The sequence below is a fragment of the Ursus americanus genome, chromosome 11 (assembly GCF_024610735.1).
Source record: "Ursus americanus isolate L20-20 chromosome 11, mUrsAme1.1.p, whole genome shotgun sequence".
Lineage (NCBI taxonomy): Eukaryota > Metazoa > Chordata > Mammalia > Carnivora > Ursidae > Ursus > Ursus americanus.
In genome coordinates, this window is record NC_142137.1 from 59,638,686 (window position 1) to 59,664,966 (window position 26,281).

General features: G+C 42.7%; 1 protein-coding gene across 7 annotated transcripts in view; it reads left to right on the top strand.

Annotated features, from left to right (window-relative positions):
- UST (uronyl 2-sulfotransferase) overlaps window positions 1-26,281 on the top strand; it is a 299,636-nt gene that overhangs the window by 247,373 nt on the left and 25,982 nt on the right. The window contains exon 8 of one of the 7 annotated variants that reach the window (XM_045805313.2): window positions 6,195-6,302. The exons of the other annotated variants lie outside the window; for them this stretch is intronic. Coding sequence (XP_045661269.1) covers window positions 6,195-6,256 — 62 coding nt within the window. The 3' untranslated portion in view covers window positions 6,257-6,302. The remainder of the gene's footprint in view (window positions 1-6,194; window positions 6,303-26,281) is intronic. 7 annotated transcript variants of the gene reach the window in all.

Here is a 26,281-nt window from a genome sequence, read left to right on the forward strand (position 1 = left end):
ATCTGCTCTTGCCGTGGTACCATCTCTCCTTCAGGAGAAAGCATCTTCAATTTTATTATTGAAGAATAACAGGAAAATGGGACTTAAGTCTCATTGATTTTCTAGTAATAAGTTTCCAAAGGTATTTCTCTTCTGTGAAAACTAGCATTTAAATAGCAGATATAAACTGAAAATACCAGAAGAATTCAACAAACATATTCAGCAAATGTTTCAGTGTCTGCAATACGCCAGCAGTGGGGAAAGGTGCTATAAAGATCTAGAAAGCCTGAGAGCCATCACAAATAGGGCTGGGGAGTACTTCCTAATGAAGATATTTACCAGGCCTCAAAGGGTACATCAGTTTTCACCAGAGGGACGTGGAGGGAGGCATCCTTGGCAGGAAAATAACATGAGTGTAGGCGTGGAGGGGTGAAGGCACAGAAGTACCTGGAACGTGGAACACACAGGGGTGGTCCAGCCCACACTGGCCCTTGCCTGCTGACCCTGCCTCTTGGAGCTGGGGGCCCCCACGTCTCACAGCTCAGTCACCCTGCTGCTGCGAAGACAGTCCTGCCCAAGGCAGGAAGAGGATCGGCAGCCTCCACGCTCCGTGTGGTACAACCTGGGACTGAGTCACTCATACCAATCTCAGAGTGTGTGGCCAAGCCACAGTGGCCAGAGGGCCATGTGTCAAGCTCCGCCTCCCGCCCCCGGTTTCCCTGCCCTCTGCCAAGCCTGACCACCACCCGAGGGGCCCTCACTTCCTAGCAGTGTGTCAGGAGACTGCCAGGTCCCCAAGTTCCTAGCACTAGAGTTCTTCCTCGCTCTCTTCCCGTCTCCCAACCTAAGGTCCAGCCACCCTCTAGGCCGGGGACACCCACTGGCTGCATGCCTGGCACTGTCCCAGGGGCCCCCACCCACGTTTACAGACACCAACCACTGCCCTGCCCCATCACCCAGATTCAGCCCTTTGCCCACCAGCGTGGACTCCCTGTCTGCTACCAGTTACGCCTTGACCCAAGTCTGAGCTGGCTGTGCCCCCAACACCGCCTCTGGCCTTCATGGCCTCCCTGGCTGGAAGCCCTTGGGATCATCCTTCTAGAACCGTCTCCCTCAACCCCTGCCTCCCACACCACACACCCTGAGAAGTCAATCTCCTCTGAGTCCCAGCGTCATCATCTGGAGAACCCCAGATGCCCCCCACAGTGTGGCTCGGCTTGGGGGGTGTGCAGTTTTCTCTCTTATGATTCATTTCCCCAAACGAAAAGCTGGCTAACAATATCTGGGTATGTGGTGAAGGTACCAGCATTCTTCTGTGTTTAGAGGTGAATTTCTTCTACTTTAGAATTTAATCACTTCTACTTTGAGCAGTTTTTAGTTGAGCTTGACAGGAATATGCTTTGCATTGAGTAAGAGCATTACTAAGGGGGAGGGGGGATTAGTCACCACACGTTTCAGTTTTTTGGACTTTCCTGATAACTCCACAAAGCTGAAATGCTTCTACAGCCTGAGTAAAGAAGATTAAAGAAAGACCTGACCCCCAGGAGTGAGAGTTGATCTTCATAAAAGACCCTGTGATCTTACTGATCTTTCATGTACAAACTGCCAAGCTCCCTTCCCACACCACAGATTCATGTGGTGATGTGCAGAAGGCCCAGCCTGAGAACTTCAGAATTGTCTTTGTACCCTTGGCTCACGGCCTAGCCTCTCTGACATTCTTTGCTTAGAAAATGTACCCCCAGCTGGGGCGAAGTACAATCCTCACCCATTTTGCATGACTCAACATTTTACAATGGAAGTTTCTATTTTTGTTCAGCTAAGTCTTTTTCAAATAAAAATATCATCTCTCAATCTGTATTCTTTTTAACACTTCACACATTTTTATCAATATAGAATGCTCTAGCTTTTCACATCTTGCAAATAGTGTCGAACTGTGAAAGAACACAGTGAAAAACCATACCTGTGCATAGAACATGGCTGCTTTCTGTGGTTCCTTGTGGGTTATGTTAAGCACATTTATTTCATTGTCCACAAACCCAGGGAGAAACCTAGCACAATTCCCCGCTGAGGAAAATAGGAAAGTTTTGCTTGTCAAGTGGAAGTTTCAGATACTCTGACTGGAAAGTCTTAGCTCCCAGTTTTCATCATGTGCTCCGAGGGACTTCCGTATTGTCACTGCCAGACACTGGTGGAGCTATTTTTCAAAACATGTGTTCCTAGAATTTTACTTCCCTGTTTTTAAACTATATTTATTAAAGGGATATGTGTAGGAAATTAAAAATCCAATAGTACAAAAAGATGTGTGATGAAAAGCAGCAGCTTCCGAGTCCAACCCTCCCCATCACGGAGTTGAATTTTCCAGAAGCAAATGCTCTGAGCACGGTTAGCCGTTTCTTCTGATAATCACCACACTACTTGTAACTACTATGCACAGGCTGCTCTTTCTTGATTGATCTCTTCGAGACATTATATAGTTTTCTTATTCCACCACCCTCACCTCTACTTCCTCCTCTGTCCCCCATCCTCCTAATATGGTTATATCCACATTTTAGATGTGTAGTCCTGTTTACCTTACTGTGACTGTATACATTTTATGGGCTGCTGATCCAAGTCGTACACCATGATTATGTTTCATTTTTTGCACAGTTTATTGTTTTTCCTGGAATTAATTGTTGCCTCCGTTTTTTTTACATTTGTTTAGATTTATTTGTACCTATCAAAATTTTCATATATGCTATTAACATCCATTATATCAATACTATTTTTGATATTTTCAATATTATTATCAGATAAGAACATTAATTCCATTTGTCACCCCTACCCCCCTCTCCAGGACCCTTCCCTTCTTCCCATCCAGAGCTCTCTATCTTACTGCTTCAATCTGGACTGATTACTCAGAAGTTCCCCAAAACTTCCCTTCAACATATTTCTTTTTTTTTTTTTTAAAGATTTTATTTATTTATTTAACAGAGATAGAGACAGCCAGCGAGAGAGGGAACACAAGCAGGGGGAGTGGGAGAGGAAGAAGCAGGCTCATAGCGGAGGAGCCTGATGTGGGGCCCGATCCCACAATGCCAGGATCACGCCCTGAGCCGAAGGCAGACGCCTTAACCGCTGTGCCACCCAGGCGCCCCACCCTTCAACATATTTCTGTATTGGATTCCTGGTCTCCTGAATCCCAAAGATCCTATTTCTTGACTTAATCATTCATTTTACTTCAGGATATTCTCTGATTCTTCAAGATTGCTTCCTGATAATATGTGTGTGGGAGGTACATTTATTGAGTCTCTGAATGTCTAAAAAGCTTAGTATTCTATCTCACTTGATTGACAATTTGGCTGGATATGGATTTCTTCATACGTGAATTCAGTTTTTCATTTCTTTCTCTATGACTTTCTCCCATCTTTCCCTCTCTCTCTCTCTCTCTCTCTCTCTCTCTCTCTCCTCTGAGGTCTTCCCTGTATTCCTCTTATGAAATTTTAAAACGTGCCTCAGTTTGCTGAGTACTCAAGCTTTATACACATAACCTATACACATATAGGTTTTATATATGTGCGTGTGTATACTTTTTTCAATTTTTTTAACATACAGTATTTTATTAGTTTCAGCTGTATAATATACTGATTCAACAATTTTATATATCACCTGGTGCTCATCACAAATGTTGTCCTTAATTCCCACCACGTATTTAACCCATCCCCCATCCCTTCCCCACTGTAACCATCAGTTTGTTCTCTATAATTAAGAGTCTGTTTCTTGATTTGTCTCTCTCTTTTATTCCCTTTGCTCATTTGTTTTCTTTCTTAAATTCCACATATGAGTGAAGTCACATGGTATTTGTCTTTCTCTGACTGACTTATTTCGCTTAGCATTATACTCTCTAGTTCTGTCCATGTCATTGCAAATGGCAAGCTTTCATTCTCTCCTTTTTTTAAAGATTTTATTTGTTTATTTATTTGAGAGAGAGAGAGAGAGAGCATGCACACATGAGGGGCAGAGGGAGGAGAGATAGAATCTCAAGCAGACTCCACACTGAGTGTGTAGCTGGATGTGGGGTTTGATCTCACAACCGTGAGATCATGACTTGAGCCAAAACTAAGGGTCAGACACTTAACCAACTGAGCCACCCAGGCGCCCCAAGATTTCATTCTTTTTTATGGCTGAACAATATTCCATTGTGTGTGTGTGTGTTTGTGTGTGTGTGTGCGTGTGTGTGTATACCATATCTCCTTTATCCATTCATCAATTGATGGGCAGTTGGGCTGCTTTCATAATTTGGCTATTGTAAGTAATGATGCAATAAACATAAGGGTGCATGTATCCCTTTGAATTAGTGTCTTTGTATTCTTTGGGTAAATACCAAGTAGTGTGATTGCTGGATCCTAGGGTAGATCGATTTTTAACTTTTTGAGGAACCTGCATGCTGCCTTCCACAGTGGCTGCTCCAGTTTGCCTTCCCACCAACAGCGCATGAGTATTCCGTTTTCTCCACATCCTCACCAACACCTTTTGTTTCCTGTATCATTGATTTTAGCCATTCTGACAGGTGTGAGGTGGATCTTACTGTAGTTATGGTTTGTAGTTCCCTGATGATGAGTGATGTTGAGCATCTTTTCATCTTTGTTGGCCATTTGTATGTCTTCTTTGAAGAAGTGTCTGTTCATGTCTTCTGCCCATTTTTAATTGGATTATTTGGGTTTTGGGTGTTGAGTTGTATAAGTTCTTTATATGTTTTGGGTACTCACACTTTATCAGATATGTCATTTACAAATATCTTCTCCCTTTCTGTAGGCTGCCTTTTAGTTTTATTGGTTTGTTCCTTCTCTGTGCAGAAGCTTTTTATTTTGTTATAGCCCCAATAGTTTATTTTGCTTTTGTTTCCCTTGCCCCTGGAGACATATCTAGAACAAAGTTGCCACAGCCAATAAATGGTTATTTTCAAGCTTAAAACCCATGTCTTTCATTTCTGGGAATTTTTCTCATTTTTTTTTCTTACATGATTTTATTGCCACCATTTTCTTTGTTTTATTTATGGAATGATCTTGGTCAGATATTTGAGCTCCTGGATTCATTTTTTTCTATATACTTTATTGCTTTTTCTTCTCTTAATTTTCATCTCTTCTACTTTTTCCCTCTGGAAGAGTTCCTCATTTTGTGTTCCATTCATTCTACTGAATTTTCTCTTTTCCAAGAACTCTTCTTCAATCTTCTTTTTTCCTTCTTATATAACGTCTTGTTCTTGTTTATTGGATGCAACATCACCTTAAATCTCTGAAAATTATTGAGATTTTCTTTTTAATGTTTTCACCTATTCCCTACATTGTCTCTATTTGCTCCAGTTTCCTCCTTACTGTTTTGGTTGATTGGGCCTCTCTTTTTCAGCCTGAAGGCTTTCTTCTGGTAATCTTTGTCAGAATTTATATTTAAGGGTGAAGCACTAAAGAGCTCATTGAAAGTGTTGCACAAAGAGGGACTCTTATCAACGAATGGACTCCGCTTGGGCTGATCAAATAGTAATAGAAGTTTTGCTGGGAAAACATTTGTTAGTAATTGTAGGACTTTTTCCTCTGGAGTTTGTTCAGTTTCCCCACTGAAGAATTCTCTGAACATCTGCTTGGGGGATGGGAGGTGAGGTGGGGTAAGAGAGTGGGGTGAACATCTGGTCACTGATGTGGGAACAGGAGCTGAAGGTCTACACTCAATGCAACAACCACTTCACTGTTCTTATAATAGCCTGTGCCTCTCCCTTCTCTCCTCTGGGCTAGCAAATGAGTCTGGAGCCTCCTTCCAAACTCTCTGGACACAAATCCCAAGATTCCCCGGTTGATGGGGAATTCCCCCCAGAGAATGAGGGAGAAACATTGCAAGATACCTGGCTGCAAATCTGAGGCCCAGCTGCTTCATACCCAGACTGCCCACCTCATGTCCACCTTTCCCATCTGGGACACGTGGCGCCACCACACCGTCTGTCAGGGACAGAGCAGGGAGAGCTCGTGTTCCTGATGTACGTCTCCACTGAGACACTTCAGACATGCTTCCTGTGCCCTGCCACGTCGAGTGTCCCCCTCCATCTGCTTTCACCTTCCAGCAAGTGGTTGAGGCCTGTTTTTCACTGACATCCTTCTCCAATTCCAACATCCTTCTCCAGATCTCCTTGTGATCTTGCATTCTTTTATAAAATTATTATCCTCTACTGTCATTTTCGATTTTCAAAGGAGAGGAGTTGAAGGCATGTAATCAGCCTACTGCCATTGCTGAGACTGTTCTAACCACCTGAACTGGAAGATCCTGTTATGGGTTTTGTGTGTACGGCTCTCCATGAGGTACGTTCCACACGTTTCTTTTCTTGTGCCATCTGCATAGCCACCATGTGAACTGGACCATAGCGCTGCCCTCAGCATCTGTATCTTGGGATTCTAGTCCTGGTGGGATTTCTGAAGCAAAACAAACGAACGAACGAAAACAAAACCCCCTTCGTGGTAATTTATTAATTAGACTCCATTGGGTTTTTACCGAACAATGTTGCTACGATGAAGCTCCAAACTACTGTTTTAAAAATTCCCTCGAAGACAAATCAAGGCCATGTTGGAGATCTTTGATGAGAGAGAAAGTCAAGTCTAAGAATCGATTTAAAAAAATAATAAGATACTCTTTTCATCAGAGGCGGAGTGCACGACCACTCAAAGATCGCGTTCCATGGAACTCGGCGGAAACAGGTGTCTGTTTTGTGCGCTGTCATGTGTCACTCTGGGGGGAAATGTCTGCCATGACTTCTGCACAGAGGGCGGCGAAGGCGCGGGAGCGGGAGAGCGCAGGCGCTGCGCTGGTGAACGCTGTCAGTCAGCGAACGTCCGAAGCAGAGCGGCCATTGAGGGTTTCTCGCAGCAGCTGCTTTAGGAGCGGTAGCCGCAGCTCATATAACAAATGTTTCATGACGAATGCAAACAAAAGCCAGCTCTGAAATTCCAGCCACGCCATGTCCGAGCCAGTTCAAAATCGTATAACCACTCCGGTCGAGTTTTTCCCCCTCTCTAAATGCATTCCATATGAGCTGTGGTGTGGGACTGCTGGGTCCGCCTGCATTCCCTCAGAAAGCTGTTTTTGAAGCCCAGACTGAAAGGAAAGTCAGTCGGTGGGAAAACAAACTCGAAGAAAACACTGGGACTCAGGTGTGGGAGGTGTGTGTGTTTTCCCCAGCCAGGCATGCCCCCGGAAAGGGGCTGGAGGCTGGGAATCAGCGAACCCCCCCCCCCCCCTCCTCAGAGGCCTGGGAGCGGGCCGGGCTCCAGCGGGACCCCAGGCTCTTCAGGGGCCTTGGCCGGGGCCGAACACTGTTTCTCAAAGTGTGGTCCGAGGACCCGTGCCCGTCCTCAAGCTGCTTGCTCCCAGCTCCTGAGGAGAAAAAGGCAGGAATTGAGAGTAAGCCTTTAGAAACTTGGGTGCTAATGTGACATGAAACTCACTCTTATGATCGTTGATAAAAACATCAATCTGAAATAGATTCTGGGGGGATAAATCAGAGATTATTTGAGAAACACTGCTGCCGATTCTCTTACTGGCTTGGGCTGCCGGTTGGAAGGTCATCCAGTCAACAAGACCCCACCTAAGGCATTTGAGGCTTTGGAAGTGCCATGATTCTTCCACATGGTTTTGCCTTCTTTGTTTCCAACTGCTTGCTGCCCCCTAGCAATGGCCAAACACCCCAACTCAAAGAGGTGTGGGACATTGAAAATCTGCCTTCCTAAAGCTGGTGCCTTTTGACCTTCAAACCTTTCAAAGCAGCAATACGCCTTCGGATAGCACTTTTACAGTCAGCGACGTACCTTGGATTTATGTTGGCTCACTTTTCCCTCACAACTCTCCCGGGTAGTGTTTTGGGTTGAATTATGTCCCCCAACAAGATATGTTGAAGTCCTAACCCGGAATCTGTGGAGGTGGCCTTATTTGGAAAAGGGGTCTTTGCAGATACCATCACATTGAGATGTGGTCCTGCTGGATCAAGGAGGACCCTACGTCCAATGGTGTTCTTATAAGGAAAGAGAGATCCAGACCCAGGGAAGAAGGCTGTGTGATGATGGAGGCAGAGATGGCAGTTTTGCTGGGAGCATGGCCCTGTGACCCTTTGATTTCAGACTTCTAACCTCCCGAACAGTGAGAGAATATATTTCCGTTGTCTTAAGCCATCCAGTTCGTGGTACTATTATGGCAGCCCTAGGAAACTAGGTACAAATCCTCCTCATCCCCATTTCCAGATGAAGGTCTGGAGACTCGGTGATAATAAGATCTGTCCATGTTCAAAGCAGCTAACAGGTAGCAGAGCCTGGATTTGAACAAACGTGAGCACTGTCCTCTATACCAGATTGTCTCTCTTCGTTGGATGAAGGAACTGGGGAAAAAATAAATATCTAACATTTGGGGAAAAGTTGAATAAGTGTCTTTACCACAATATAGTGAAATATCACAAAGAGATTGGAATTTTATTTGGAAGAACTGTTAATGAAAAACAGAAAAACAGTGAAAAATCAGACACAATATTATGTTTATACTATACAATATTTATACATGTTTATAGTACGCACACACACACAAAATACACTTAGAAGAACAAACTGGAAGGAAAAAGACACCAATAGATTAGCAGTTGTTAATTATACTTACGGATTCTGGATAGCTTTTATTTTCTCCTTTAGACTTTTGTGAATCGTCTCTCTTTCCTGTAATAAACATGGATTTGGGGTGGCTGCAGTAAATTACAGCCTGGCCACATCCGGGCACAACGCCGTGTGCTTTCTGTGCATATTGCTATTGTCAGAGTGACACGACAAGCTAGGTATTAAAGCTAGAGGAGCAAAGACGTCCAGACAGCCAAAGGACTGTATCTGAGCTCTCACGGCTGGCAAGAGGCAGAGCCTGTCTGGCTCCAGACCTTGTGCGCTTTCCACCACACTTTGTGGCCTCCACTTTCCTACTCAGGAAAAAAAGAGGATAGTGGGAAAGGGGGACGGTTAAGCAGTGATGAAGCAAGAAGAAACAGTCGCTGTAGCTCCTTTGGGCAGGGCTTAGGCATCCTCAGTCATTTGCATGAAATAGAGGCTCCATCCTTTCTGCCATTAGCTCTGCAGGGGCTTCTTGAAGACAGGGACCACGGCGGCTACCTTCCTAATGCCCCATGACACCTGCTGTAGAACACCTCAGAACACTTTTTTTTTAGTTTATTTATTTATTTAAGTCATCTCTACACCCAACATGGAACTCGAACTCACGACCCTGAGATGAAGTCTCATGCTCTTCCAACCGAGCCAGCCAAGGACCCCTAAAATGCTTTTCATCACGTGTCTGCTCAGCTCTCTTTCTCCTATCCTTCCCTCCTTTCAGATCCCCCTGCCTAGCAGAGTTTGGGGAAGACCATGAATAAAGCACAGTTACTCACCGAGCGTTTCTGGGACAAATGCCTGGAAGTCCCTACCTGGGTGACCAGGTGTCCTCTCCCTCCAATCCCCAAATCCGAAGGCCAGTTAGGGCATGAAAAATACTTTGACCCCATTCTCTTTTTCATGTAGCCTTCCACCTTTGCAACTCAAGTAACTCAGACCTTAGCTGTAACATATTTAAGTCGCTTTTTAAACAGATTTTTGAAACCTAGTTTTATTCCATTCATGTATCACACAGTTTCATCATAGAATTTTAATTCTCATCTGTGCAATTCTTTGTGTCTGTTATTTTAAACTCATGTTTATTTGTATTTTTTCCTGAAAAGTATCTCCAGAGACTAGCAGATAAGCATTGTAAAAGTAAAATCTTCTTTTTTATGTAGTTCAGTACGTGAAAGGCCTTTGGTTCAGGCTGTCCTCTGGCACGCATCCCCATTAGGAGGGTGCACCATTCCTCTGGAGGCTGATGAACTCAGTTCCATGGCACGGCTTTTTTAAGGGCTCAGAAGCATCCTGGTAAAGACTCGCAAGAACTCCTCTTACCCCATTCTGTTTTCCTGATCTGCGTTCCCTATCTCAAATGTCTTACTCATAGGCTGCGGTAGAGACATTTTTTGGCTCCGTGAATGAATGATGCGCGATGTTTCTCCTCACCCTGAGATAGTCTGATATTCCCATAAGAGTCTGAGTGACTATCACTTGTACAAAAGTAGTCAAACATAAGGAAAGCCCATCGTCCCCAGGAAGGAAATTTCCTGATAGGGAGAGCCAACGGGGTCACTTACTTTTAGCAAATACTGGTATCACACTTGCTGTGGGCCAGGCAGCACCTGAGCACCTTACAGATGTTAACCCAGTTCATAGTCATGGGACTTGTCTCTGTGGCTGAGTGCTTCCCTCCCTCGAGGCCTCACTGCTGGCCTCCATGCTCCCCTCCAGGAGGGCTCCCCTCCAGCTGGTTCAGTTGTGTGCGAAGGAAGTTTCCTCTTAGACGTTTGGCCCAATGAGCTAGATCTCAAATGTCTTACGGGAGAGCAGAGGGAGAGGCACAGAGATAGGTGCATAAATCTGGATAATTTGGTTTACAAGCTCTAACTGGCATTCTGAGGTTCATAGCTAAGGGGTGTTCCTGCCTTGTGTCCCCTAGTCCACGTCACTTGCTCTTCTGGGGCGTGTCCCCCCTCTTCCCAGGGAGCTCCCACTGAGCTAGCTTCAGTTTAGTCATGAGGATTCTTTCCATGATGATGGAGAGATTACCGACGATGGTCTCTGGCCATTGTGAAATGCACGCGCCATTGTTTGGGTGCATGTTCTTGTTTGTTTCCCCTGACCCCGTAACTAGAGACCCAAGTCCCTCTCTCGGTCATGGTTTGCCCATGACCAGAATGAACCGTCCTTATTGTGAGTAAATGAAGTTTCTCATCTGCATCCTCCAATCCGTCTTTCTTGTTAGATTTCTCCCACCTTGTGCCTGTCTCCAGACTTGCAGAATTCCTATACGCCATTCCCACCCCCTACGCTGCCTTTCCCATGCCAATGGCACTTGGCACCTGAACCAGGTTAGGCTGTCTTGTGGCCCACTCTTTCAGAGAACTGATAGATAATTTTAGAAGTATGAAGGTATTCATAGCTGACAGTGACACAATTTATCCTGCCCAGGGAAATTTCTAATAATGATAATAATAACATCTAGGACAGTGCTTTACACATTGTAAGTATCCACTAAAATTTGGTCAAATTAGTATTATAGGCATTTGTAAGCATTTTATGTGGACTTCCTAATCTAATTCTCAGAACAACCCAATGACATAGGTACTTTAATGTTTCCATTTTACAGCTGAGTAAACTGAAGTTTAAAGAGGTGTATGTGATGCATCACTATTTTATAAAGAAATTCCTTAGAAAACGAATCATTTTAGACACTTTTTATTGTATGTGTACTGAAAATGATTTTAAAGAATATTTTAGAAGAAAATACATTGCTTTATGAATAAATTTGATACCCCAGAAATATAGGGAAGTGATGTGAACTTCTGTTGCTCATGAAGCCAGTTCATTATTTCACATCTTTGGCACTTCCTTCCTTCCACTTATCACAATAGCAACGAGGACATAGGGGTCTTGACTGCTTTGGGGTCTGGTAATATACTCTTAACCCAGTAGCCTGCCTTAGGTCCTGTAGCTCCAGGATTTGGACCCAGGCAGAATCACTACATAGACCTGTGGTCTAATGGGGTCCTCCTGAGACTAGCTCCTTGTCTCCCAAAACCCTCCCTTCTGATGACTGGTCTCTGGGAGAGCCTGTCCACTGACAACATGCCTGTCCAGCTGGACTCTGAACCCTACCACAGCAGAGTAAGCCCCCTGGGTGTGAGCCATGACACAGACAGGCCTGATCTGATGGAGATCGACCAAGAAGATTAGTGAGCTGGCTCTCAGTCAAAAGAACTGACCCAGTGGACTGAGGGTGGCCATCTTCCTTAGAGCCAGAATATAGAGCTTACACTCCAAGTGGTGATGAAGTCTTGTGTTTGTTCAGGGTGATTTTTGGCCCTGCCATACTGCTAGATTTCCACATTATAGCATAGGATATTGTTTGCCTAAGTATAATAGGGCATGTGAGTTGGTTCCTGGCATTGACCATGGAAGATTAGCTTACTTTCACCAACCCAGAATCAGCCCCCATGGCTATCAAGAAAGACCACACAACTCCCAGAGTGTCTATAAGTAGATACCAAACCACATGTGTTATTAGTCTTGATCTTAGACCATATTATTATTAACTTTGCTTTGGTTGAAAGTGGGCCCCATCATATTGTTAAAATAGAGTTTCACAGCCTTCAAATGACTAGAGTACGTCACTTTTAAGATGTTTTTCTAAAAGAAAATGTTAAATCCCAAATACATTTTTGGCTGAATAGTTGGTTTTAATGGTCCAGAGTCAAAAACTGTAACTTAATTCCTCGTAAAACTTAAATCAATTTCACGAGGGTTCTGCTAAACAGTTCCCTCTGTTCACCCCGCGATTTCTACTAGTTCCTAGCCCTTAAGAAATATTAACATATTCTCACCTAAAATGCCAATGTTTTTTCCACTAAAAAAAAAAACAAAAAACAACTCTATTGTCAGTATCTGGCTTCTGTTGACATACGGTAGCTTATTTGTGGCCTCAATTATGGTATTGTGGTTATAGTTTCCCCTTCTCTCACTCCCTTTTTCCTTAGTATCAGCGACGATAATGTTTAAATAATGATTTGTGTCTGTATTTTCCCACGTTTTCACATTTTGCCTGCCGAAGGTGATGAGAGTGGGTGGAAGTGTTATTTAGACTTCTCCGTCCATAGGTGGAACTTGGTTTGAAACATGACTGATGCCATCAGTGTCTCGTTCAGCCATGGGATTTATTGGTGAAATGGCGTCTGCTACATGCCTGTGGCTCCAGCTTACTCCCACCAGAGACAAGAATGCTGGGCCTCGCCGAAAGGCGGTAAGGCATCTGGAGAGCTCCGAAGAAGGATCCAAGTCGTTCTCCAGTTTGCTTCATAATGTCCTCAATAGTCTAACATTTTGGGCACAAATAGCCAAAACGTCTTCCAGTAACACGTGCTTTGGATATCAGATTAATGTGGGGCAGGAAACACTTGTGAAAAGGAATCCACCCAAATGCAAGAGGCCAATATGCCAGCATCAAAGGCTTACTGTTTTGTTTTGTTTTACAAAATGGAAAAAAAAATTTACCCCGTGGTGAGCACACATTTCTGAAATAATCGCTCTCATCAACAGTGTGTCAGATTCTGTAAGCTGATAAGCACCATTCTTTATTAGGGGTGGAATTAATCTGGTACTGTTTTCTGATTCAGAGAGAGTTAAGAGTTCTGAGGTTGAATCCCAATGCAGAGTCTTTAGGTAAAGTGTGGACAGGCTTTCCTGACTGTTAAGGATGTCATTCGCTGTTTGGGGCTCAGAAACCTCTGTATTTGAAATCCATCTTTTTTAACGAAACTCGTTTCTTTGGAGGGGTGTTCCTATGTTCCTTATTTTTCCATAAGGTTCCCTTCATTTCTTAATAAATTTCACAGCTTACTAAAAACACAGCACTACAGAGAAATAGGGGGAAGAGATTTATTTTGTCCACAAACTCAGTTCAGCGTAGGAAACGTTTTCGAGCACCTGCTGTGTGCCTGGCCCTGCTAGGGGCAGGAAGCGTTCACCAGAAAGTGCCTCTTGGTGTGCGTGATCGACCCCAGCGGCACCACTGGACACGTTGTCTGGACAGCGTGATAGGAGGGGCCTGTGTGGGAAGCCCCAGATGATTCCAGTGCAGTGGTGTCCCCTCAGACGTTGAGCAGCTCTCTCCCAGGATTGAAAGACAGAGCTTAAAGTTGAGCATAATCTCTGAGAGAAGACAGTGGGGTCTTCAGAAACAAGGTGATTCCTGGTTCTCTGCTTTTTTAAAAAAATTGCCTTTGTGGGATTTCAGGTCTTATTTATTTAAAAGGAAATAGGTGACTTTGTAGCGCTACCATTTTGCCAGTCCCTCAGGTTTGAAAGTCTGAAGTCCTTTCAATAATCACTAAAAAGAACCATCCCCCAGCAAATCCTCTTGGGAGCGTTATGGAAATCCTCCCAGCTCTCCAGAGAGCACGGATGCCAGATTGCTGGGGGCCAGGCATGTGACTCTCAATTACCATTGTTTCCTGCAGGCCACAGTCAAGAAATAGTCAACAGAGAAAGAGCTCTTCATCTTAAATCCATAGAGAGCTCTAATATAATTTAGAATGTGCATGGGCCTGGAGTGCATCATTACAACCCTATTTATGCAGCCTGGAGTTTTACTTGGTGGACAAAATCCACTGATCAGCAGCAGTGGCCCTATTCTGGAAGTTAACAAGAGTAGGCTTGGAGACTTCTTTCGGTTGGGATTGTCCGGGCCCCGCACAGCTGGTGTTCTAGGTTGGCCCTCAGCCAGTCTACTGGCCAGGGCTTGGGCCACCACACCCGTTAGCGGGCCGAGGGGTTAGCTGAGCCTCTGGGGGCTTGGTTCACTGCACCTTGTCCCCGTCAGTCTAGTAGGAGTCTAACAACTGCTCTTCCACAAATGCTCCTCTTATTAGCAAGGTTTTCTTCTCTTTTCCTGAGATGAGAAAGCAGTCTCAGTCCACAGAATACGGTCATGGGCTTTGGAGCCAATAGACTTGGTTCTGAAATCAGCTGGAATTCATAGCAGCTATTTGACCCTGGGCGAGTTCCTTAACCTGTCTGAGCTTCCGTTTGCTCATCTGAAAGAGGAGGACGAGAACCTCACAGAGCTGTTCGGAGGACTCACGGAGCTGATGTACTCGTGCGCACGCAGGGTGCAGTTTCCAAGGCACTTTTCTGTCCTCTCATCTGATTCCTCATTTTCAGTGACCCGAATGGCAGGATTTGCAGCCAGTGCGCATGCTAGTCTGGTCTTTGAGTTTCAAAGGCAACACCAAAACAACTGTTCCAGAGTCTGTTTGTCCCAGTGCTGTGTTCCAGTATTCCCGGGCAGGGTTCGAAGTGGTGTGTGGCATGAGGCCTCGCCTGGCTTCAGCTCCTCTTGTGGTAGCGAAACTGCCCATTTAGTGCCTCCTGATGTGGGCAGCCTGACTTCTTGGAAGGGTCTCTGTTTGGAGTGAAGGAGGATTTATTTTCCCCCTGCATTATTTTGAAAATCACCTTGGAAGTCAAGAGTTAGTGTTGTTTTCTAATGCAAATGTTGAGGTCACATGAAGTTGACTGACCACATCCTGTGGCACACTCCCACTTTGCTCTTCTAGTTTATTTTTAATATAAACCAAGAGTAAAAATACATACACACCCCATCTCAGATGCAAATTGAAGCCAGGCGTTGTTTCCACATATCTGTGAAATGTAGTGAGTAAGCTAATGGAAAAAAAAAAAGGTACTAATACTTAGTCATAGTATTAGTATTACTAGTACTACTAGTAGTTGTTAATGCCAATGAACATAAAGTCTTAAGAAGAGTTAGAGTACGGGGGCGCCTGGGTGGCTCAGTGGTTAAGCATCCGACTCTTGATTTCAGCTCAGGTCATGATCTTGGGGTCCTGGGACTGAGCCCCATAAAGGGCTCCACACGCATCGCGGAGTCTGCTTGAGATTCTCTCTCTCTCTCCCTCTTCCTCTGTCCCTCCCCCTGCTCTCTAAATAAATAAATAAATAAATAAATAAATAAATAAATAAATAAATAAAATGTTTCTGAGAAGGAAGAGTTAGAGTCGTGCTGGATGGTGCTGTGATCATACATAGCACACCGCTCTTCCCTGTGCCGGAACTAGGATTTTTAACACAAAGGTTCATTGGTGAAAGTCATGGACACACATTTAATAACCATTTAATGGAGTATTTTAAAAATGTAAAACTCTTCTTGGCTTTCTGAAATCAAATCTTTTGTGCTGTCCACCCCTAGGCCGTTTTTGTGTAGCGTGCTCTAATTGAGCTCGGGATTTTTCAATAGTTCTAGCCCCGGAGAGACCCCAGAATTTCTTCTTCAAATCTGGGCACCAAGCTTGATTTAGGGAACATCCACCAGCACAGACATGCAAAACAAGAGGGCAAAACACGTTCATGCGTGACAAGGTAGAATATTGTAAAAATGCCATTTTTCTCAAATTAGCTTATAATTTAAAGAAAACTTAAAAGAGATCCTCAAACTCATCTGGAAAAATAAACATGTGAGATGGCCCATGATTTTTTTTTAAAGAAACGAGAAAAGGTTTGCCCTCCAGGATTCTAAAATACAAGAAAACTCTTGATTTTAATGTAATGATGTAAAGGCATGAGCTCAGAGAGGCAAGTCAGTGGAACAGGACCAGGTACTAATGTAAACGTGATGCGCTCTATGCCGAAGATCACTGTGAAGGAAGAGTAAAGACAGGTGCGAAATAGTTGGCTAAATGTTTAGGGAAAAGAAGAATCTCATGTAATACCATGGACCTTAATAAATTCCCAGATGGTCAAAGAGTTCCTTTTTTTTTTTAGTGAAAACAAAAGAAATAGAAGAAAATATAGGTGACCATTTTTGGAGTGATAGTTGTGCTAAGAATGTACTGAGTGTAAAAACAATAAAACGCATACAGTAGTATCCCCCCCCCTTTATCCATAGGGATACGTTCTAAGATACATGGATGCCTGAAACCACGGATAGTACCAAACCCACCAAGTACCATGGTTTTTGTTATACATATGTACCTATAACAAAGGTTAATTTATAAATTAAGCATAGTAAGAGGTTAACAATAAGAACTAATAATAAAACAGAACAAGTGTATCAGTATGCTGCAATAAAAGTTACGTGAATGTGGTCTCTGTCTTATCATATCTTACTGTACTGCACTCACCCTTCCCCCCGATGATGGGAACTGCTAAGATGCCTACGTGGTGAGTTGAGGGGAATGGCGTAGGCGTGGCGAGGCAGCGTGAAGCTGCTGTTGACCTCCTAACAATATGTCAGTAGGGTCATCCGCTTCTGGACCTTGGTTCTTAACCCGAGTAACTGAAACCATGGGAAGTGAAACCATGGAAAAGAAGCGACTACAGTACACATACAAAAAGAATACAGAATATGTATCCTTAACTAAAACTTCAAAGTAAGCATATTTAAAGCATACGGAAGTGGACAAAAATATTTGTGACAATGTAAGATGTATGGTTGATATTTTATCACCAATATATAAAGAGTTTTTATAAATCCATAAGAAAAACACCAACAGAAAAAATGGAGAAAAAGAAATACAAATACCCAATAAAAAATATATTAAAAAATAAGCCCACACTCAGTAGTAATCTAGAAAATGCACATTACCATGAGACCTTATTTTCTATCAAATTATTATTGTTTGTTAAATGGACAAACGCTAAGCAATATAAGTCTCTGGTGATGGGGAGAGTGCAGAAAAATGGCCTTTCAGGAGATTCCCTGTTAGGGAGGCAAACTGCTAAAACCTGGGGTAAAGAGTAATGCATATAATAATCATATATATGAAGCCTTCCAAATGTCATAGTTGGGGGACTGGTAGAAATGTCCTGTATCTTGACTGTGGCAGTGGTTTTGCATGTATAGATAGCTGTCAAAACTCACTAAATGTTATGCTTTAACCGGATGTGTTCATTAAATCTAAGTCATTCCTTGATTTCTTGATAGAGAAAAATGTTCGTAGCCTTGATCCAGTCATTGTAATTCTCGAAAAAGAAAAGCAGACAGGTGCATACAATCTATTTTAAGGATGTTCTTCACAGTATCGTTTACAATTGCAAATCAAAAATGAACTTTAAAAAAGTAGGAGAATGATTAAATACATTTGGGTGCAATCAATTAAAGGCTATCACATACTAAACTATTAAAATCATGCCTTTAAGAGCATTTAATGACATAGACGATTGCTCAAACTATGATGGTACATGAAGTACGGGGGCAGAAAAGATAATAAGTAGTATTAAAACATGATACTGATTTTATTAGAAAAACTGTAAACACAGGAATAAAATTAAATAGAAATATCTCAAAGTGTTCATGATCATTGGTCATATCCCTAGGTGGTGGGATTACTAGTGATCTTTTAAAAATGTCTTTTCCAACCATTATATAATAGCATTTTAAATTTTGGAAGAGGATTATGAATTTTAGGAAAATAATTGAGTGGTCAGATACACAGGACAGGTGAAAGAGGGAGCATGAGCAACGCCCTCTAGAGCCCCGGGGGGGCATCGCAGCTCTGCCCAGAACAACTGTCCGCTTCCCCGTGCTCTGCTGCACACACAGCAGCACTGGCTGAGCGGGGGCAAATAAAGAACATCATTCTCTAGGGGGCAGCATAGACTCAGGCAGCTGGAATCCAGGGCCTCGCTATTGGTCACTTCACCAGCCTCTCTCCCTAAAGACTTCCAAACCCTTATCAGCAACTCTCCTTTGGATTTAATCAAACCGTCTGCCAAATTCTAGCCAGTGGTCCTTTAAAACTCCCTTAGTTACACACACGTGCACGCGCACATGCACACACACACACACACACACGGCTCTTTCCGTGTATGTATTAGAGCTGTGAAATTGTGTGAAGGTTTCTAGTCCTGAAATACAAAAATCCCAAGACTTGCATTTAACTCTTTAATAGTCCTGAAATTCTTTTTTTTTTTTTTTTAAGATTTTTGTTTATTTATTTGACAGAGATAGAGACAGCCAGCGAGAGAGGGAACACAAGCAGGGGGAGTGGGAGAGGAAGAAGCAGGCTCATAGTGGAGGAGCCTGATGTGGGGCTCGATCCCATAATGCCGGGATCACTCCCTGAGCCAAAGGCAGACGCATAACCGCTGTGCCACCCAGGCGCCCCAATGGTCCTGAAATTCTTATCTCACCATATGAACTGTGGTGTAAACACCGTTATCAGCAGGCATTAGCTTCTAGGCCCGAATCCTTGACCCCGGGAAGCAACCATGCAGATATTGAAGATGGTTACATTGCGTGAAGGGGGCTCACAGATCTTTTCTATTGCAGCATGACTGTCCTGGATCTGAAAACAAATGGACTTGACTTGGCCGTAGCTGACATGCCTTCCTTCCCTCAAGTCGTGATAGTATTAAGATGAAATGTTTGTATCCCGGTGTAGCCAAACCAGACGTGAACTCTGCAGCTGTTTTCATGTCAAGGACTGAGATTTAATATGCATCCCTTCTTTGTTTTTAGTTGAGTAGTGCAGATGGCACCAAAACACCCTTCCTGCCGTGGTATCTCGAGGTCATTGATTTATTAAGTTGGGTAGATGTGGACATTCCACATTCTGCTCGACCTCCCCACATTCCATAGCATGATTCTCAGGGAATGTTCAAATGACATTTGTCTGTTTATTTTCCCTTTTGACTGATGAGGATCCTTTCTGAGAGGTAGACACCAGCATTATTCAGGAGTGCAGTTTAGACTTTGGTGATATTTTTCAATACAATATATTTTTAAAACTCCTTCAAAAGTAAGCAGCAAAAATAAAAACTACGGGCTTTTCTTTGGAATTGTATTAACCATAACTGACACACCCCTGGCTGATCTAAATTGATCCTGATTTTTTTAAATAAGAGGAATGATTAATTGTACAAAAATGCTGAGTGTCAGGAGATGTGGGAGAATGGAACGTGATGGTGAATTGATACACCTTTTCTCCCATTTGACTGATTACTGTGCGACTGTTTGACTGTCTCTTCCTAATTCCTTTCCCTTCTTTAGAGCATTTGTAAAAGCCCACATGCCAAGACTAGTTAAGGAGCCGGAGCCCAGGTAGCAGCTGGGCCAGAAGGCACAAGCCACCCAAAGCCTGGGCACAGCCGGTGGCTTGCAGTGCGGAGACAGATCAGGAAGGTGGCCCAGGGACAGGTGCTGGTGTTAGGGGTGAGTGTGAGAGTCTGGGCCACAGCCCAACGCAGACCAGAAGTCTCCGTGGCGGAATACGGATCCCACACGGAGCTACAGGTCTTCCACAGCCGTATTCCCAGGGAAACACCCACGTTCAAGAATAGAGAACTCCAAAACCACCTTCAGCCACACTGTTGTCAGCCCCATGGGAGATTCAGCGAGCCGGAAAAGATCTAGAAAGTCAGGCAGCCCCTCTGTTCCCCCTTGGGGGACTTCACCAAGTGGTTAGTATTCTGGAAAAAAAATGGGGAAGCCAACACAGAAGAGGGAAAGACCAGGGAATGGGTCTGATTTTCCTAACACCAGTTCCTGGGTACTGTTTGGTCTTTGGACATAATCTGAAATTGATCCTTTGTGTATTTCATGATTTAGCTAAATAGCTTGTCATGCCAGAAGATAGTGAGTCTGCATTGGTTTGGGCCAAATCACATGACCCCGGGAACAGGGCAGAGGATTTGACGGCGCCACTCCTGATCTCGCAGGGTCATGCTTTGTCATTTCTATCTCTGCCATGTCCTTATACTTCCCGAAACTGCCCATCTATGATAGTGATGGGTTGGGGAGAGCTTCTGACAAAACTGTGCTTTTTTTCTTTTTTTTTTAAGTGTCATGAACTGTTTTCTGAAAGTTTATACTTCCGCAGCCCAGGTAAAATGCAACAGAGGAAAAAAGGGATGGATAAGAAATAGTCCTACCCAAGGGGAACTTTGGGGAGAGAAAAATATATGAAACATCTTAAATATATTTTTGACATTTAAAGCATTATATAATCAATTCTAGATTGTGTGCTATTAGTAAGCAAGATGCGCTTTGAGAAATTTGTAGAGTTAGTGATATGTAGGTGGGGAAAATCTATCTATAAATGTGCATGAATACTGCACAGGATATGAACCTTTACTTTCACCGAATGATCGGTAATTTTTTTTTTCTGGAGATTTTATTTATTTATTTGAGAGAGTGAGAGAGAGAGAGCACGAGACAGGTGAGGGGCAGAGGGGGAAGCAGACTCGCTGATAATCAGGGAGCCCAATGTGGGGCTCGATCCCAGGACGCAGAGATCGTGACCTGAGCGAAAGGCAGATGCTTAACCGACTGAGCCACCCAGGCGTCCTGAATGATCAGCTCTTAAACTTTCTAAGGAGCATACCTTCTTGCAGTCTTGATTTTCTGTAACTGCAGGAAGTATAATTTATCCACTAAATTTCAATTAAATTTAAATTTACACTCTTTTGTTTCAATTATGAAGATCAGCGTTGTTCCATTTGAGTGACAGAATACTGATGTCCCAAGAGAACAGAGTTTGAGAAAAAAATAATAACAATAATCATAACTGAAATGGATGTTATAGTTAACATTTAGTGGAAATGTACTGTGTCCTAGGTGCTTTTTTAAGCCCTTTAGATGTATCATTTCCTTTAATCCTAATAACAGCCTTATGAGGTAGATACTGCTACTGCACCCGTTTCACAAATAAGGAAACTGACAAATCAGAACAGATTCTTTTTTTTTTTTAAAGATTTTATTTATTTATTTATTTGACAGAGAGACAGCCAGCGAGAGAGGGAACACAAGCAGGGGGAGCGGGAGAGGAAGAAGCAGGCTCATAGCGGAGGAGCCTGATGTGGGGCTCGATCCCAGAGCACCGGGATCACGCCCTGAGCCGAAGGCAGACGCTTAACCGCTGTGCTACCCAGGCGCCCCCAGAACAGATTCTTAACGTTTCTAGGCCACTACGCTGGTCATTGGCAGAGCCAGCACTCAAACTCTGGCCTGGGTCTTTAATCTCTCTTGCTCTTAACCACCCTACTGCCTTTGCATGTAAGGAGCAAAAATCAAAAACGTAAAAGATCTGAGATGGGGTAGTTAATAAAACCTATGATTCTAGCAAATTTTATTTTGCTAAATTCTTAAGAACCCAATGTTTCTGGAAAGCTTAGAAATTCTGTTGAGATGATGTTCACTGATATTCTAGGTATGTTACTGTGTTTCAGTTTTTTTCTGGGAGAAAGATTAGAATAGTTGAAATTGCTCAAATTGACTGCCTTCATAAAGTGCTTGCAAAGACTCAATCTGGTTAACAGTAAAACCATTTGTTTCAGCCATGTCAACAACTCTGGCTTTCATAAGGATTTAATGATTCGGGGAATGGAATTTAAGAAAATAAACAATCCAAGGAAAACCGCTTATTTTTCTAAAACAGCAAAACAAAAATGGGAATCCTTTCCAGTCTAGTTACTGCAAATGTTTGTTGGAGTCTTAAAAATTCTCAGAGTACGTGATTTATCATATAGAACAAAAAGGTGATTAATCAGCACTTCTTTAAAAACTTTTTTAGGATCCTATCGCTGTTGTTTTAATTGTTTAGATAGAAAAATATTCCGTGGTGTATTTGCTGTTAAAATTATAGTGAGTTGACATTCAGTAACATTTATTTTTAAAGTTGTCTATTAAAATATTTAATCTACCAGAAATAAATATGATCACCAAGTGGTGAAATCAATTTAATATTAATTCAATCTTGCTTGTTCAAAAGAATTACTGGCTTTCAAATATTTTTACAAAGCCCTTTGCTACTTATGAATATCATTGAGCTACGATTAAAGGTTGTGAATATCAACAAGCTTGAGAACATCTTATGCTAATGTTCAGGGCCATATTTTTTTTCTCTTAAAATTCTAGCATTCTGACTATTTGCTCTGTTGAACTTTGTGCCTATAGACCCAAGCTCATGTGTGGGGGTTTTCCATGACAATTATGGAAATGACACATTCATTATCTGCTATTATAAGGTAGAAGCTTGGAAGTCAGCTGATTTCAGCCTTTGACAGTATATGTCAACGTATTAATGGTATGTAGGAAAAAATAGCCATTCATGTGTCTATTCGATGAGGAAATGCACTAATTGATGAAGTTATGTGGAACTGGAGACTAATTTCTTCATAAACATTTTAAGTGCAAAGAAAATTATGTGCTCAGCTGCAGCCATTAACTTAACAAAGAATTGGATCTAAACACCTCAGGAAATGCACAGAGAACATGATGTCTAAAAGTCTCCAGGAATCACCTAGTGTACTATTGCTTCAAGGCATGCTGTGAGTGAAAAAGTGTAGGAATTGGGGCTTCTGTCTAGTGTCAATTTTGGACAGTCGGTCATGGTGTGGAGAAACACAAGCACGGGGACTGTCAGCCTGAGCCTGGCAGTGATCACTGCCATGGACTTGAGAGAGGGAACGGTGGCTTGCCAGTCATGATCCATCACCCGTGCCTAGGGCTCTAGCAAAATGAGAGAGCAGGAGTGATGCCCAGTCCTATTCTCACCCCACCCTCTACTGCTTTGGACTTCGTGGGATAAAAATAGAAGGAGAGAAAGACAAGTTCTTATGCTCCGGAAGGTTTTGCAATGTTCAGAAAAGGAGGGTGGATTAAATCTGCCCAAAAAAGAGCCAAAGAGCTTTCAGTAGCCTCCAATTCTTCATTTTATTGTCACTAGTAAAACCCAAGAAGTGACGATTGAGTTAAATGGCATTAAATTAGAATTTAATCTTTTTTGGTAGAAATGGTGTAAAAGTTTTCAAAGGGGACACGTTAATTCCTATTAGCATGTTCCACAACCTTTGATACTCAACCGCGTTAGCTCAAGGAGGTCATATAAACACTAGCATGGTCTTTACAATCTCTTGCAATTCCAGATACCCTGTACATTTCACATGCTGCGGTCAGAGGGGACACCAGTACTTAATGGGAAAGCTAATAATTGCATTCAGGTCTTCTTTTTAAAACCTGCTGGTTTCAGTGGCATTCATTTTGTAATCTAAGGAAGGAAGTTGGCCAGTAAAATAAGAGAAAGGTGAAGTGGATCCGTGAAGCTAGCCAAGATTTGAAATAACGTCATTTCATATTATTCTTATTTCATATACATTATCCAATGGGTCAGAAATTGTCATTGGTTTTTTCATTTTTCCAAAGAGAATTGGCGGGGAAGGAGGAACATTTTAAAACTGAACCAGGCCTCCTAATACCTCTGTCTGAGAACCCACAGCCCACACAGAAATTCAAGAGATGTGTTTAGTGAGGGAACTCAGTCCCTCAGCCTCTGAGCTATAAGGATTGCAGACAGTCCAGCCAGGAGGTTACCTCAGCATAGACCGAGTAAATAAATCATTTGGTAAAAGCCATTAGAGAGTAAAGGTTAATGGAAAGTCATAAATCAACCAGCCTGTCTACGTATGGTTTTGCTAGAATGTAGGAGTAATTCAAAAGTTTTCAAATATTTCCTTAACTGTGTATGATTTGAAGAAGAGGACTATGACATAACGAACCAGTTTCTATTATTATGTCAAAATGAGATGAAAACATGGTATGGATCTAATGCCAATTCACTTATTCAGTTTTACGCAGTTAGGTGGTTGTTTTTAGAACATCATGAAACCTCATTTCATGGCCCTATAAAACTAAAATGTAATGGCTTACAGCTTTTCCGTTTGTTGATTTTTCTCCTTCAAACATCTTTGATTTTCCATCCTTTGAACAAATTTTTAAAGAATGTCTTGAATGTCTTGCAAATGGTCCTGTTCTCCTGCCCTCTCCGCCACCTGTCTTTAAGGCCATTTCTGAAGTGAACCGATCCTGACAGAACCTCATGATACCTATGAGCACGTTTTTTAAAAAACATCGGCACCTCTTCCTTGGCTGATTCTAATCCCCAGTGTGGCCTTTCCATCATTGGTAGATTGTTTCTTTGTAGTACCCCCCTCCCATCCCACCCCCACCTTATCTAAGAGGAAGGGCTGGTGCGCAGCTACACAATGTCAGGTTCCTGTGGCATCAGAAGTTTCTTGGCAGTTGTCTTCTCCCTTCCATCCAACATCACAGATTTCTGCCATTTCTCTCAGCCATGGGGCATGGAAGCTCAACTCAAGATGGCGCCCCCCCCACCATCGTCATTTAGAGCTGCTGTTGAGCTAACACCTATCCCATGTCAGTGTTCCTCCCTTTTTTTCTTTCATAGATCAGAAGAAAGAGCTTAATTTTTCTCATCAGAAAGAGCTTACATTTGTCTTCCTCCTTAATAAAAACACCCCTCCCGCACCATCTCTTGCTAAGAGCAGCTGCTACCCAAAGGCAATTAATCATTTAAGTATCTTCTCTTAGAAACTTGCAACTTCTATTGCCTGCCATCTTTTACGGGCAAGTTCCAGTGACAAATGCAAGTTTGCACCGCAACTGAATCTTTCAAAAACATATTATGAAAAAATTATGTTGTTCTTACCAGATTACATTTGTAAATTTTAATACGTCTGGAAGCTTTTTACAGCATTTCAATGTTCATATCGAACATTGGCCACTGTTCTTTAAAGCAGTAGCAGGGCACCCAAGCGTTTCCCCCTCAGATGGCCTTGGTATCTATTGGTATGAGCCCATCAATTTCAAACTTTCCTTAATTGAACAAATGGACCTCCCACAGATGGACAGGTTGCAGTTTCAGCTTCTTGTTTTTTCTTAGGGTTTTGCTTCAAGCAAAAGCCATTGGGACGAGCTTATAGATATACACCCCGTGTTACAGAGCATGCGGTTGAAACCTGATATCCAACAGGGAGAGAAGGAAGAACAGGACAGTTCATTTACATCTTCCCAAAACCTGGCCCTACCCGCGTGCTCTAGATCGCCCAGATAAACTAACTTGATTTCAAAATAACATTGCAAACTTTCCCAGTGGAATTGACAGCATCCTTGGAACTTCATTTCACACTTCCCTGACTTGGGAATGGTTATTTTGAGTAGCACCTCTTAGTAACCTGACTTCTTAATGCCTGGGCAAGAGGTTAAATATCTCACTTATCTACATGTTTGGCCTCCACGAACAGCTACTTCATTCAAAGCCCTTCAAGGGTTTATCAAAATCTCACCATGTTTAACATTCCAGAGAAAACATCCAGGTTGCTGGTGATTGGGGCTCACCTTGGCTTTACTCGTCAAAGCTGATCATTGTGGTAAATACAATGTCAAAACAACAACAAGGAAATAGACTATATTCCCTTAAAGATAATGTATCTAGAATGAACAATACAAGAGAAAAAAACTAGGTTCTGTGGTAGCCCCAAAGGCGTTCCCAGTTCATAGAATCCCGAGAATGAGCAATAATTCAATCACTCTCATTATGGACATCACGTGGTATAGTTTACCAAGAACTTCTTGCACATTATGTGTTTCACAAGCAATTATAGTCCCATATTAAGTGCCGTAGTACTTTCTATTCTCACAGGCAGTAGTTGCAGGATCTTCAAAAAGCCCTGTGTGTTTTAAGACTTAGAAAGTGAGGTTACAGTTAGATTAATGGCAGGTGACATCGAAGAAAACATCTTAAAGGTTACGAAAATCACATTACATGAATGTCAGGACCTCTGACAAAAGAAAGTAAATCACGTCTTAAAGC